Source organism: Pithys albifrons, chromosome 3, assembly GCF_047495875.1.
Source record: "Pithys albifrons albifrons isolate INPA30051 chromosome 3, PitAlb_v1, whole genome shotgun sequence".
NCBI lineage: Eukaryota > Metazoa > Chordata > Aves > Passeriformes > Thamnophilidae > Pithys > Pithys albifrons.
The window spans coordinates 15468642-15483066 of NC_092460.1; the positions used below are offsets into that span (position 1 = coordinate 15468642).

Below are 14425 nucleotides of genomic sequence, written 5' to 3' on the forward strand. Positions count from 1 at the left end.
ACAATTAAAAACCCCCAAACTAAGAAAAGTCCTTTAAAAAAATTGACCTGTGTGAGGCAAAACTGGTTCTTGAGATGATCTCAATAATTGCATAGTTTTAGTCAGTTTGCTCTTGTGTAAAGCCAGCAGTGCCATAGATTAATGCAGTGTGTTTGCTCTGGTTTCAGGGTGGTACAGAGGTGTTTCCATTAAGAAACCCAATGTAAAGGTAAGTGTGAAAATATTTGTTATTCCAGTGGGAGATTAAATCTGTTTGCTATTGCAACCCTGTAAATTTTTCATTTTCCTTACCCTTAAGATTTTACTGCTCCTTCTTTTTTCCTGTGGGAGGATTGGATTTATTTTCTAAATTGGCAGTGATACTCATTAGTCACTCAAAGGATCAGAAACCTCCCTGATGTGTAATGTGTAATTTTTTCAACATTTATGAATCTCACCTGGTTTAATCCTTTCCACCCTACTCACCTAAGAAAAGAATAATTGTGGTAAGAGTGATTTTGCACTGCTTTAATTGGGATTTTTAAAGAACATGTTTAATAATTAGCATTATTATCGTAAGACAACTTGGAAAAAGGTGCAGTGACAAAGGATATATTGTAGTTTGGTCTTTTTTCAGATTTTGACAGTTTAACATGACTGTATTTGGTTATTTTGCAGTTTTTTACAGTCATACCCCTAGTTTACTTTTGGAGAACTTTTTTGACTGTTCTGATGTGACTTTTGTTTTTTTGAGTGCTTGCATGTATGGTTTTGTAAACGTGTGTGTCTGAGCAGGCAAACAGCTGCTTGTGTATAAGCATCACTTCATTGTCTTCTGGTTTAAACATTGCTTGGATTTAAAGAGAGAAGGGGACCAGACTGCTCATGTTTACCTGTATTATGGAATTTAATATTACCTGGATTATGTTTTCATCACTGTAATACTCTTTTAATGAAAGGCCTACAGTCACTGTGTGTGTGTTGGTACCTCTTGTGCTTGTGTGTATGTTCAGGTTTGATAGGAGAGCCCTTCACACCTTCCCTGGTTCCTTGGATAACCACAGCATCACAGAAATAAGCAGTCCTGACTGGAAGTGAACCAAGCAAGAAACTGAAGTAGCATTTCTCCCTTTTCCAGATTTTCCTATGTCTGAAATCATGCACATTTACTTTTTTTCTGGAGAACCCATTCCTGTTGGACTCATCTTTTTTCCTTCTACAATTTCAGTCTTGCCTATGAAAAAGCAGGAATTTTTCTTAGCATTTGGGATCATCTTTACTTAGTATTCTTTACAGCCCCCCACGATATTTTTTCTACCTAAATGTACAGTTCTAAAGCTGTAAAAATCAAGAGCCTACACTTGATTGCTGACATTCCTGTCAGTCTCTCAGCTGGTTTTACCCCAAGGTTCCCAGTGCTGCTCCTGTATTTCCCACTGAAGTGCAGGGTTGCTGTTCTGGCACACTGATGGCCTTGGCTCTGAGGATTTGGGTCTGTGTGTTTTACCGAGATCATGGAACAGCATGAGAAGTTTGGCTTCAATTACCTCTTTTCCCCCTGTCTCATCACACAAGGGCACAGTGGCCCAGGCAGGGTTAGAGTCCAGTGCTCATGGGAGCAGCAAAAGGCAGTGAGTGGCTTTGAACAGCTTTCCCTTGGAGAGAGGGAGGAAAACTGATAGCCCCAGAATATGCAAGTAATGGAATACTTGTGTGTGTATGGAAGCACTGGTGTGGGGGCTCAACATGAATTTGATGGTGGGCTTTTAGTTTGGTTTGAGTTTTGCCTCCCTGTCCTTGTCTAATGTGTTGTGGCATCCTGACAGAGGGCTGTGCTGCCCCCCTGCCCTCTGCGAACAGGCTCTGGCCAGGCTGTCCCTGCTCCCTCCCATCTCTCACTGAACACTCCTGCTGGTTCTATCTGTTACTCAACCCTTTCTGCTGCTGCAACCTGTTCTCTGCACTCTCCCTGTTGGCCTCATCCATTCCCTGATTGCTCCTCACCTCTCAGTGGGTTGTTGGGATAGGGAGACAATTGGCAAAACTCCCTTGGCAGTAGGGAGACAATTGGCCAAACTTAAATATTTCCTTTTAAATCAATCTTGTCCCTTCCAAGGCAGCTGTGAGGGATAAGTAAATTCTTTACATTTGGTCCCAGATGACTTAGCCATGGTTTTCACACCAGAGTATGTTTCCTGTGTGTTTCCCAACAGTTGGAGCTTTTGGGAATGAACATGACCAAGCTTAAATTTTTGTAAGATATTTTTATTGAATAGAGTAAGTTCTGTATTATGAATTTGGTCTTCCATGTGGAGGTTTCATCCAATGTTCTGTCCTGGTCTAAGATGGACTAAAACCATTGTAAATAATTTGAGTGTTGACTTTTGACTGGAAGCTTTGACGCAGTGTTATAGTTTTGGTTATGTTGTTTTTCATAGATACATTGGCACTTAGTTATTGTGGCTTAGGTTGTCAATGCTAAAAACTGCAGATGTATTTTTCTCACTTGGAGATTTTTTTTCTCTTGCAGGGGATTTTTCCTGCAAACTATATTCACTTGAAAAAGGCAATTGTCAGTAACAGAGGGTGAGTATTCTTCCTTCTTTCTAAGAAGCTACAGAGTGTCTTACCTGGAATCAAATAATTATTGAAACTTATAGAGAGATTTTAGTTCATTGTATGCTTTTTTGTGTATGAGGTTTTGAAAATTAAATGTAATTTTGCAGAGTTTGGGGTTGGTTTTTTTTTTGTTGTTGTTGTTAATGTAACAAGGATCAAATCTGGTTATTCCTGTTCTCTTTGGCCCATAGAATTGTAACTTCAGAGGTATCACCTGAAACACAGGCATTTAAAGAACTCTGCTCATATTTCTCATTTCTGCTACTTTTCTCACTGGCAAAATTGCATGTATTCCTGTTTGCAATGGAGGCACCAGTAAGTCAGCAGCCCATGTCATTTATCAGCAGGTTTTCAGAGACAGCACAGGCAGGGTTGCTGTCACTCTTTTGCAAAGGATCCACCCTCCACACCTCACCCAAGGAACCACTGCAGTACACTCTACTGAACGGATTTTACCTTCTCTGTCTTTGTTTGTAGCTCGTGTCTTGCTGGTGAAAGGTGTTTTTTTTTTTTGTTAATGTGAATAGCAATACTGGTGGCAGTGTCATGTCAGAGATGTTACTGAGTGTGGGCTCTGGGACCTGCAAAGTTTCCTGGGAGATTAACTGGGACTCCTGAAATCAATATCTTGTGTCTCCAGTGCTGCTTTTACTTGCATATTCCACATTAAGGCTGCTGTGTGGAGATTTATAAGTGCAGTGTTTCAGACAGTGACCTGAGGCAACAAATTAAATGTGGAAGATAAAATGTATTAAATGGCATTTAGTGAAGTACCTGTAGAAAAATAGGTGTCTTCTGATAGTCTTGGATGTATGTTTATCCCCAGAGGGACTGAGTAAAGACTGTAAGGACAGCTGTAATACTGATGCTTTGTAATTTTGGAGTGTAATAAAATTATATATATTGCATAAAGTAACTGCTCCTAACATGTACTGTCCTTAGGGGGAAGACCAGCTCCCTGTAATCTGTAGTTAATTAGTACTTGATGTTAATTCAGAATTTGTAAAGGGCAACCAGTTCAGGATATTTGGATACTTATCAGGAAAGCTGATGTACTTTTCAAAAATGAGTGTCAGTGGCTGGTGTGCCAATTGATACAACAGAGTGTAGTGCAGCTCAGAACCAGAGGCCATGGTCATTTCATGTTTGGGGAAAAAATTGTGCCCCTGTATTTAAGAATATATGCAATATTAAAAAGGCCTTCTGGATAGGAAGGGTTAATAGATATCAGGTATCTTGGGTGGTTTATGATATTGGCTGACATTAACCAGAGGGAAAATTGATTGGATTGGCTCGTAAAAAGGGACACAAACTGAAGGACTCCACTTTACAGGCAAGTTTATTTAACATGCTGCAATAATGAAAACTGTTTCAATTGACCTTGGTTAAAATGAAATTATGTATTTTGAACAGGTAAGTAGGTAATGCTTCATACAAAATCAATCTTGTGGAGTCCAATGGAGGGGCAGCTGACACGACTCTGGAGGTGCTTCAGTGTTACAATACATGAGATGATCCTCTGCAGATTTCTCCTTTATGTTGAACAAATTTAAATTCTAGCATTTTACAAATCACTATGCTGACATTTAGTTCCTTTTCTACCTTTTCCAGGGTACCTTTCCTAATTTTTTCCTCCTTTTTTATATAGGCAATATGAAACAGTTGTTCCCCTTGAAGATTCTGTTGTGACTGAGGTCACAGCAACGCTGCAGGAATGGGCTGTGCTCTGGAAACAGCTCTATGTGGTAAGAGCAGTGCTCTTTTTGTGCATCTCCAGTGCTTTGAGAGGTGTGTTGTCTGTATTTCAGTTCATTAGGAAGCGATCAGAATCAATATAGGAATTACTGGATTCACTGTGTATAGTGAGGGTTTGCTGACTGCAGAATCAGTGATCATGTGGGAGTCACATGGGCTACATTGGAGATTTCAGTGGTTCTGAAATTCTGCCTTCAGATCTGAAAGCTCCATTGTTTAAAAAAAACCCCAATTTTAAAGTATTATTAAATATGTAAGCAATAATCTAATGGAATACTTATTTAAGTCCCATCAAAGACTTCAAAGAATTATTCACACAGTTTGTGTTTTAATGTCTAGAGTCTGAAAGGGGAAGAACTCACCATGGGGGGTTTTGTCTGGTTGTTCCTCTATGTATTCAACTCTAAGATAAGTGTATTGAGCTTTACACTCACCTATTTTTTGTCATTTTCACTTGATGACACACAATGTCTCCTACTTCTCTTTTCATCCTTCTTCTTGTCTTACATTTTAATGGCAAATGCCATGAAACAGCAGATAAAAAACTTGCATGTTGGAAGATAGTGTTTTCCTGGGTTTTATTTTCTCTCTTTAGCTTAGTAATTGCAAGCCTTAACTGTAGGATTAGGATCAAGAACTGTAGGTGGTACAAGCCTGAATTTCCCTTCTCTCCTCACATTAGAGAAATACCTCTATGTGGAGCTGCAGCAGCTTTTCCTCAGTTAAACCTGCAGTGACAGTAGTTGGATATCCAGGAAATAAAACCAGGGAAGACCCAGCTGGATGAGTCTGGTGTGTCTCCGGCATAGGCAGCTGTTCTGCACTTCCTTCAAAAAGCAATCAGCTCTTCTGAAATTAGTTTTGCTTTTGTTGCTCCCAGTTCTTCTGTGGGGATCATGTGGCCCTGAAGACATTTTCTTGGAAAGTAGCATCTGATGTAATGGGGGGAGGCCATGGCCCTCTTTTTCATACCCCTCTTTGCACTAGTACTCCTCCTTTTTCCATTTCAAATATGTTGTCTTCTCTGTTTTCTTCCTGTAACATTTTCTCTGCCCTCTCCCCAGTGTCAGCTGAAGATGGCAACAATAATACTGGCAATGGTATTGAATTGGAGAGAGGGGAATCATTTTACCTACAAATGAGTTACATTTCCTTTCTACTAATGTATTTCTTTTTTATTGTTAACACTAGCTCCTTGAGGGGAAGGAGAGAGAAAGCTCTTCTATAAACTTTCATTTAGTGTTTTTTTCTTTCTGGGACTGCTTTCTATTCTAGCTCATATTTCTTAGAACATTGCACAAAACATTATTGTATTCTTAAATAACAGGGGAAAGAATTGACTGTTCTCACAGAACTTTGGGAGGAGCCATCTGCTCCTTGACAAGAAGAAACTGGCAGAGCTTTTGAGTAGAAAATACATTGTTGGGCATGTGTGGTGATTTCACCGAAATTTTTTAAAAATTCTATTTTTCTGATATAAAAATAATCACAGAATTGTTTAGATTGGATGGGACTCCTTGAGATCTTCACCTGCCTTCTTGAGTGGGCCATCTAGACCAGGGGTTGTCAGGACTGCACCAGTCAGGTTTTGAATTCCTTGTGAATGGAGATTCCACAACTTCCCTGGGCCAAATGTCAGTGTTGGATCAACTTCAGTGATTTCCTGTGCCCAAGGCCACTTATGCTGTACCACAGCCATTCTGACACAGGGAATAAGCCACACCCTTGTTAAGTGGGTGACAGGAATTTGTCCCGTTTACAGACTGCAAATTGGAAGCCTGGGAAGGGCACTGAGGTGCACGAGTGGCTGTGGCAGGGCTGGGGTTAGGATTTTGTGGTTGGTGTGCAGGCTGGAAGCTGTGCTGTAAAATCATACCTGAAAACGTGTTAAGAGACTAAATGAAAAACTTATTGTGGGAGCAGTAGTGGCAGAAATTTTTATTATTCCCAAATTGTAATAAGAACCTTCTAAGAAATGTAATTAATGTTATTTATCATGCTGCTGTGCATGGTCAGCTGTGCAGAAAAGTGTCTTATTGTAGGGAAAGATCAAACTCTGGTTGTTACACACTGATGTCAGTAGGTCAGTGCCTGTAAGTGCTGCCAAACAGCATGTGCAGCATCTCTGAATGGGCTGAAATGTTCATCTCGTGCCTTTTGGTGAGCTCCATACCTGGATTATGGTTTGAAATACCAAGTTGGTTTCAATTAAAAATCCCAAGCAGTTGCCTGACTTGTATTGATGAGATACATTGTAAGGTTTGTATTTGAGTTAAAACAATGGGAGCTGGGATGTAGTACCAGGGAAGCCTGGAGTGATCAGCTCTGCCTGGAGAGGGATCTGTGTTGTTCCAAGATAAGGTAACTCAGCTGACAGGAGACTGAGGGAGGAGAGGAACAGTGAGAATGGAAAAGGGTGAAGTGAAGCACAGCTTTGAGACAGTTGTAGAAAATTGGTTTGTGTAAAATACTGGGAATCTTCCTCATTTCCTTGGTCCACAGAGTCTGTGCTAGGACTGGAATAAGCTCTGTGTGTGGAAGCTTGAATGGGTTTGAGTTACAGGAGCTGTGCAGCAGTTTTAGTTTAGGTGTCTGTGAAACAGGTACTGGAAAGATTGGTCTGAGCTCACTGGTCTGCACAGGGCTGGGGTACTCTGTCATTTCTGCTACCAAGGTGAAAACAGAGTGATGGCCTTAGAGAAAAAGGGCATTAAATATTTGCAATGAGTTCACAGAGAAAGGGCGGTGCCCAAAATGAATCTGGAATGGGAAGATATATGATGTGTTCTTTGCTTTACTGTAATGTCATATCATGGTCTGAGCAGTTGCACTCTGATCATATAAACCCTTTAAATGCCAACAAAACAAGTACTTTGAAAATGGCAGGGCTTTTTCTCAAATGGGAAAGAGATACAAATAATACTGATATGGAAGCTAGAAGAATTTGTTATTTATATTGGGTGGTTTTTGTAGCAGTAATGATAACCTTGGTAAAAATTCCAGGCCTATCCAAAAATAATCTTTTTTTTTATTTTTTTTTTGTAATTGAGTGATCAGGAATAGAACTCAAATATTTAATATTTTAAAGTAGTAAATAATTTTAAATTACAAGAGGGGAGATTCAGACTAGGTATAAGGAAGAAGACTTTTACTGTGAGGGTGGTGGGGCCCTGGCACAGGTTGCCCAGAGAAGCTGTGGCTGCCCCATCCCTGGAAGTGTCCAAGGCCAGCTTGGACGGGGCTTGGAGCAGCCTGGGACAATGGGAGGTGTCCCTGCCCATGGCAGGGGGAATGGCCTGGATGACCTGGAGGACCTGTAAAGGTCCCTCCCAACCCAAACTATTCTGTGATTCTGGGAAAAGAGCCCATTTTCCCCATATTTGAATTTGTAGTCTGTGTGCAATTGCAGTGCCATGACACTGGAGAATGAAAAGCAATTCTTTGCCTCCTAACCTGCCTGTGTCCAGGCTGCATCCTGTGTCCAGGCTTCTGAGATGAGCACTGAAACAATGAAGTTAGTAACTCCTGTTAAAAAAGGCCACTGGTCTATTTAGCCTGCCTGGTTTGGATTTTCCTACTTTCAGTGCCACAGTACAGATCAATAGGGAGGAGTTCACAGGATCTGAGTGAAAGCTGTGCTGTGTAACCACATGACATTGAGCTGCTCATGAAGGGGGCAGAGCTGCTGCTCAAAGCTGACCTGAGGTGTGTGTGAGCACCAACTCAGGTGTTTGTGTGCTGTCAGGAGCTGGGGAGACCCAGCATCTTATTGTTTTGCCTGGCTCTAGTACTCTGTGTTGTTCTTTAGATTGATTTGGCCAAAGTAACTCTATCATTTTGTGGGAAGCCTAAGAAATTTAAAAGAAGAAGCTTCTTGTTTCCCAGTATTGCAAAGGCGATAAGCAAAGGATGCCAGTGACTCCCTTCCCCAGTGCAGAACTTAATTTGGAGTGGAGGAGAAGAGGAAAGGAAAGAAAGTTTATTAGTGTACCAGTATAAGCAGCTGAGCCTGTTCTTGTGACTACTCCAAAGGGACGAAGAAGAGAGGGCAGAAAAGCAGGAACAAACCTTGGGGAGACCTGTGTAGGCACAGAGGTGGATAAAGATGCAAAATTGCTTTTATTACAATGAAATGTGAGTGTGCAGCTCTTGTGTAGTTCCCCAGACCAGTGTATTGACTTGTGTTGAGACAGCAGAATAACACCAGTAAGGTTGTTAACTTTCTCTCTTACCCTGTATGTGTTGATAAGATTTGTTATTTTTATACTACTTCTAAATAAAGGACCTGCAAGTTCTCTGTAAGCTTTTGTTAATTAGGTCAAACAAGACTCCTGTGAGTTGTTAAGTCAGCTAAGGAGATCACTGAAACTCACTGCTGGTGCTTGGTAGCTATTTTAACTGTAGGAGAAATTCCTCAGAGCTTCAGCTGTGATGTGAGGACTATTTCTGTTGAGAGAGCAGATGATTGTGAAGAGACCAAACATAATTGCCCAAGCTAGAATTTGGTCAGATCAATAATGATAATTTGCTACTTTTATGCAGAGGGGAGCAGGGCACGTGTGGAGTGACTTCTCCTCTAGTTCCAGGAGTTAGACCTAAAGGTGTTGGGAATAGATGGATTTTTTGTCAGCTGAGCGTGAAACCAATTTCCCATTGGCTCCTTTTGACTTTCCTGAGGGATCCCATAAAGGAATAGAGAGGGTGCCAGGACTTGAGGCAATTGCAGCTGTGTGATTTGGGTGTTCTGGGGCATCCCTAAAATTGAAGCACTTAAAGCTAAAACTCATCTTGAAAAATGCCATTCACTGAATCACTAAGGTAGTTTACTCTTGTAGGGAGCATTTTATGAGACACTTTTATTTAGTGAGATGCCTTTTGCTCCATATCTCATAAAACATGATGGATTTTCTAAAATATGTAGACAAAAAAAAAGTGTGGTATGATCTAAAATTGATATGCTGCAGCAGAAGGTCTCCCTTGAAGGAACAGAATTCCTTCAAGTCAAGACTGAGTAGATTTCATACACACTTACAGTCTGTGCAGGCAAACTCCGGGAAGGATGAAGTGTTTGTACCAAGACAGACGTACAGAAATAGGATTGCACGTACACGTGGCCCTCTTTCTTTTTTCTGAGTCATTTTCAAGGTTACCTGGAAATAGAGAATTCCTTCAGGGTAGTTGTTCAGGTTTGTGAAAGAGACATTTTAAAAGAATCTGGAGAGCTTGTGTGGCCCCAGTTGACACTAACAGAGAGAACTCAGAGTTATCACTTTTCGAGACAGGACTCTGGATAATAATGTCAGCAGTCTCATGGATATGTTTTATCTTTCTCTGTCTGGAGTGAAGGAGAAACCTTCACAGAGTGGCCAGGAACTCAGATAGGAGTTTGAGGCAGCTGATAAGTCTCATTAAGTGCTGCACAGAATATAAGGGAAACTGAGAGTAAATATTTCCACTTTCAGCAGCATCTACTACTTGAGTTTCTTGGAGGGAAGAGTGTGCTGAGAAATCATCTGATTGCTTGGCAGCTGAGTCTGAGGCTTTTAGCAGTTTTGTTGCTTGATTACTAGAAAATACTCGAAGACTTCCCTTGATTGGGTTGTGATGGGTGTGTGCAGGATGATTTGGAGAATGATGAACACTTGAGTGTTATGTGCATCAGGTGGATATTTTTATAATCAGGTATGTTTAGTTGTGGAAGGAGAAGCTGGAGAAAAGACCCAACTCCTTTTGTCTTTCCTCACAGGGCAGGATCTGCAGCCCTTTGTGACCCTCCTTTGGACCTGCTCCAGTCTGTCCCATCTTACTTGAATTGTTGGGACCAAAATAAAGACCACAACCTGATAGTGTCCCAGTGTGATTTGTGTCTGCTTGTTATCTTAGACAGGTACAAGGTTTGGTACTTAAAACCTCAGACTTTTACACTGCTGAGGGGTGTTGTCTGTGGTAAGTTGGGCAGAAGCCCTTCTTGTGCTTTGTCAAATCAAGACTTGCACTTACAGAAGTTTATAAACTGCGGTTTCTTGGAGGCCTTTAGTGGGTGTTGTGACCCCTCTCTACATTTCTTCCTTGGTAGAACAGCCCTCGTGTAGAAACTGCACTTCTATTTATTGGTCACTGCAATAAAATGCCATTTATTTCATTACTTCTCCCCTTGGCACTAACTTGCTGAAGTTCAGTTCAAGTGCTTCATATTTAAAGATTACAACAAGTTGCCATAATTATTTTTCCCTTCCCTATTTTTAAGAGATTTAATCCATTTGGTCTCTCATGGTGATTTGTGGAAGTGCAAGAGCTTTAAGGAATTAAAAGTGGCTGTCAGTTTTTAGGAGTGTGAATTAAGATTAGTTTGTAAGCAAGTCTTATACCATTAAAATCTGAAAACTTGCAATAATTGATTTGAAAGTTACTTTCCTTTGAAGATCACAGACCTTTGTGGCTTCTTTACTGGGTTTAAGGATCAGTGTAACAAGGAGCAATATATGCAGTGCTTTCATTTACTGCCACATATGGATTTATGATATAATTTAAGATTATTGGGATCAACCAGACAGTTTTTATGTATTTTCAAACAAACAAAAAGTTGACTGTAAAACAAAACTACAAAGTATTAATCAAACTGTCTGGGAGGAATATATGTTTTGAGTTACCATGGAGATGGATAGATTTTAATAGATTCTAAAAGTAGAGACAGAATTAAATGTAAGTCACCTTCTGGTGTCCTTGGCAAGTCCTACTGTGACAAACTACATGCAGGGTGTCTTCATAATCTCTTGCTTTGTAGGAAAATGTTATTTAGTCACTGATATGGGAGATGATGATATGCTCTTATTTTGGTAAATAGAACAGAGTATTTGTCTTGCTGATACTGACATTTATAGCAAATTTTGTGGGGATTTGGAGATGGGGTTTGAGATTAACTTTACATTTTTGAAGTATTTACTAGTTTGTTGGTAACAAAGAGCTCCTAGACCAATATCCAGTGCTCTGTGTGCTGAAAACTGTCGCAGCACACAAGTGAGGTATATGGGAATGAACACTTGGGAATTGGGGTTTACTGAGTGCTGGTGTGAGCTGGTTGGGAATAAACAACCAGCAAGGCAGCAGAATTTACTCGGGGAAAACAAGTGGCTGACCTGCAGGTGACTTCAAACTGTTTCTTTTGTACTGTAACCACACTGAGCACTGAGCTACATTAGGTCAGGGAAAGGTTTGAATCCAAAACTCCAAACAGGGGTTTCTTCCTCTGTCACTGGAGAGACTCACCTGAGTCGTTCCAAATCTGATGTTGTTGCAGAGCTGCATTTGAAATAGAGCCAAATGGTAGAGTGGTTTGATTTTAGTTTTCCAAAGGTGCATTTTGAGGAAACATGGCAGTTTGGTTTGGTTTGGTTTTTAGAGAATAGAAAATTAGGAGTGAGGGGGAAAAGGACTCGGGGAGACTTGGTAGTTTGGCTTTTTGGTGAGAGTGAATGGGTTTGTGTGCATGGGTGGACCTTAGGAGGGGAAAGATTGATCATCCCTGGTGGGAATTCATTGGAACTAAAAAAACAGTTTCATTTCACAGAAGACAGATATATTTTTTTAGCAGAAAAGCAAGGAACATCTGTCCTTTTGGCAGCCTGTGTGGCTCAGCTGCCCATGTGGTGTCAAGAACTGTCCTGTCTTAACCTGATTTATTTTATTATCTTTCTTAAGACATAGAGAGGAAAAGGTAACTAACATATAATAATTATAACTACTACTAATTCTTGTAATTTTAATATATATGTAACAAAATTATGTATGTTTTCTAAGGGAAGTGGGTGAGAAAGTTTCTGAAGTGGGAGGGGTAGAAACCAGTGTTTGATGGAGAGCTGTGTGCACAACTAAATGCCTGTGCCTGGGGTGACAGAGCAGTGTGGCTGCAGACATGGACAGCCAGCACTTGGCCTGCCAAGCTTGATTACTCTCTGCATTGTTGCATTTGGCTGGAGAGGAGTCTGGTTGATTTTTGTGTCTGACTGAACAGGAATACAAATGCACCTTTATATAAAAACTCAATGTTAAGTCTGGCAAATGGCAAGGTACTTAATTTTACATGTGGTATTAAGGTGAGAATAAAACATTTAGGATTATTAAAGACCTGTTTCTTCTTTCTTATTTTAACTTCCAGCCATGTGACTGTGGAGCTACTGTAGGGATTACTGAGGAATAAGAACTGTTCTAAAAGTACAAGCAGTGATGCAGAGGGAATGGTAGTGAAAATCTGAGCAGCTCTTCATTAGCTGGTCAAGATACAGAGAGGTCCTGCAGGTGGCCATGCAATCAGAAACTATTGTGAGGCACAGACACAGGAGCCAGGCCTGATTCCAGTCATTGCTTATCCTCATTTTCTCGAGTGCTTGAGTTTCTCTTGGAGCAATTTTCTCATAACAGTTTTTTTGTGACTGTTGGATTGAAAAAGGAGAAGATGATTACAAATTGAATCTTTGCAAACTACTCACATAATTTCTTAAGTTGTTGTTGCATCTTAGTTTTGAGCTAATAGTGATTCGTGGCCTTTGAAGAAATGTGTTTTCCTTTCAGAAATTCTTTTGGCTGTTTCCTAAAGTTCTGTTGTTTAACGGAAGTTACCATGCTGTGACATAAAGATTGCTTAAAATAGAAGGAATACAAAGAAAGAAAGATAAAGAAATTGGGAGAAATTTCTGTGAGAGAACTGGAACTCAACTTCTCACAGGGATTACTTTGTGTTCATCTCCCTATAAATTTCATGGTGCTTTTGTTTAATTTTTAATTTAGAAGCAGAGCTTGTGCTAGCTGGTTGTTCATAGATATAGATTTGGTGTTAGTCAATAATGTTGATTAAATGTAAAAAAAAATACTTCCAATACTGATTTCAAAGTCTTGAGCTACATCACTGTTATTGCTGGACTGTTCAGTGAGAGCTTCTTCAGGTACCAAAGATACTCTGGGATTGTGTGTTTACCCCTGCAAACAGCATATTGCCTTTCAGAAAAAACCCAACATAAATGTATCAGATGATCTGAGGAGTTAACTCCAAAAGATAAATGTGTTTAGAGCACTCAACAACTTATAAAACAAATACCCATTTCTTTTTACTGCCAGTGCTCAGTGCCACTGATAGGTCAAGATCCAGGGTGTTTAGATGAGATCCAATAGATATTACAAAATAAACTGTTGCAGAAATAATGGAAAACATAAATCATGTTATTTTCTGATAAGAGCCCCTGATACAGTGGTACCTCGTTGTGCCAGTGGCTTCCGGTGCTGTTGCTGTAGCGCAGACACCGCTGGCACTGCCAAGGGCATGGCAGGGGCTGGAGGTGCCCAAGCACTGCCCACCCAAAGCTGCACCTCGTTCCACTGCTGAGGAAGGTGCCATTTCAGGTCCACTCTTCTGCTCAAATCTCACCCTGAGCAGCTGGGACTGTGCCATGTGACTTGGCCCAAAGCTTCCCTGGCTGAGAGAACAATATTAATTCTCTCTCCTCGCTGTGTTCTGCTGAGCTGGGCACCAGTTTTGCAATGTCCCTGAGCTGAAGGGACTCCTCATAAATCTGGAAGATGCTGAGCCCCAGGTTCTTTATCTGAAGGGTGTGTGTGTTTCAGTAAAATGACAGTAGCTGAGTTCAAAGACCTTTCAGAGCAGGGGAAATAGTGCTGTCCTTTATGTTCTTTGCTGTTCAAGCGTTGGCTGTTTGATCTAAATTAAATTGCAGTTGATGGAGCAGATTCCAGTTTGTTTTTTCTGACATGTCCCTGGAGTTGGGAACTGGTGAGTGCCTGCTCTGCAGCGTGTGCAGAGGCAGGAGGTTGGGATGGGGCTGAGCTGCCCCTGCTCAAGCTCAGTTTATTGTGCACAGGGGCATCAGCAGGTGGTAAAGTCCTGTTAGTGATCCTGGTGCTGGAACATTTCCACATCTTCTGTTACTGACAGCACTTAATTTTTTCTGTTGAGTCAGGGTAGGCCAGGAAAGGATCGAAGGCAGTCCTTTTAATTTGGGAATCCATCTGTGTCTTTCTCTGTGGTTTTGCCCAGTAGCCTCAGAGGTAACAGTTCACAAAG

The 14425-nt window shown here is 40.8% G+C and overlaps 1 protein-coding gene across 11 annotated transcripts in view; it reads left to right on the forward strand.

Annotated features, from left to right (window-relative positions):
- Window positions 1-14425, forward strand: part of DOCK3 (dedicator of cytokinesis 3) — a 181368-nt gene that overhangs the window by 25670 nt on the left and 141273 nt on the right. For all 11 annotated transcript variants that reach the window (XM_071550587.1, XM_071550594.1, XM_071550588.1 and 8 more), the window contains exons 3-5: window positions 168-208; window positions 2510-2565; window positions 4247-4343. In XM_071550587.1, the coding sequence (XP_071406688.1) occupies window positions 168-208; window positions 2510-2565; window positions 4247-4343 (194 nt within the window). The remainder of the gene's footprint in view (window positions 1-167; window positions 209-2509; window positions 2566-4246; window positions 4344-14425) is intronic.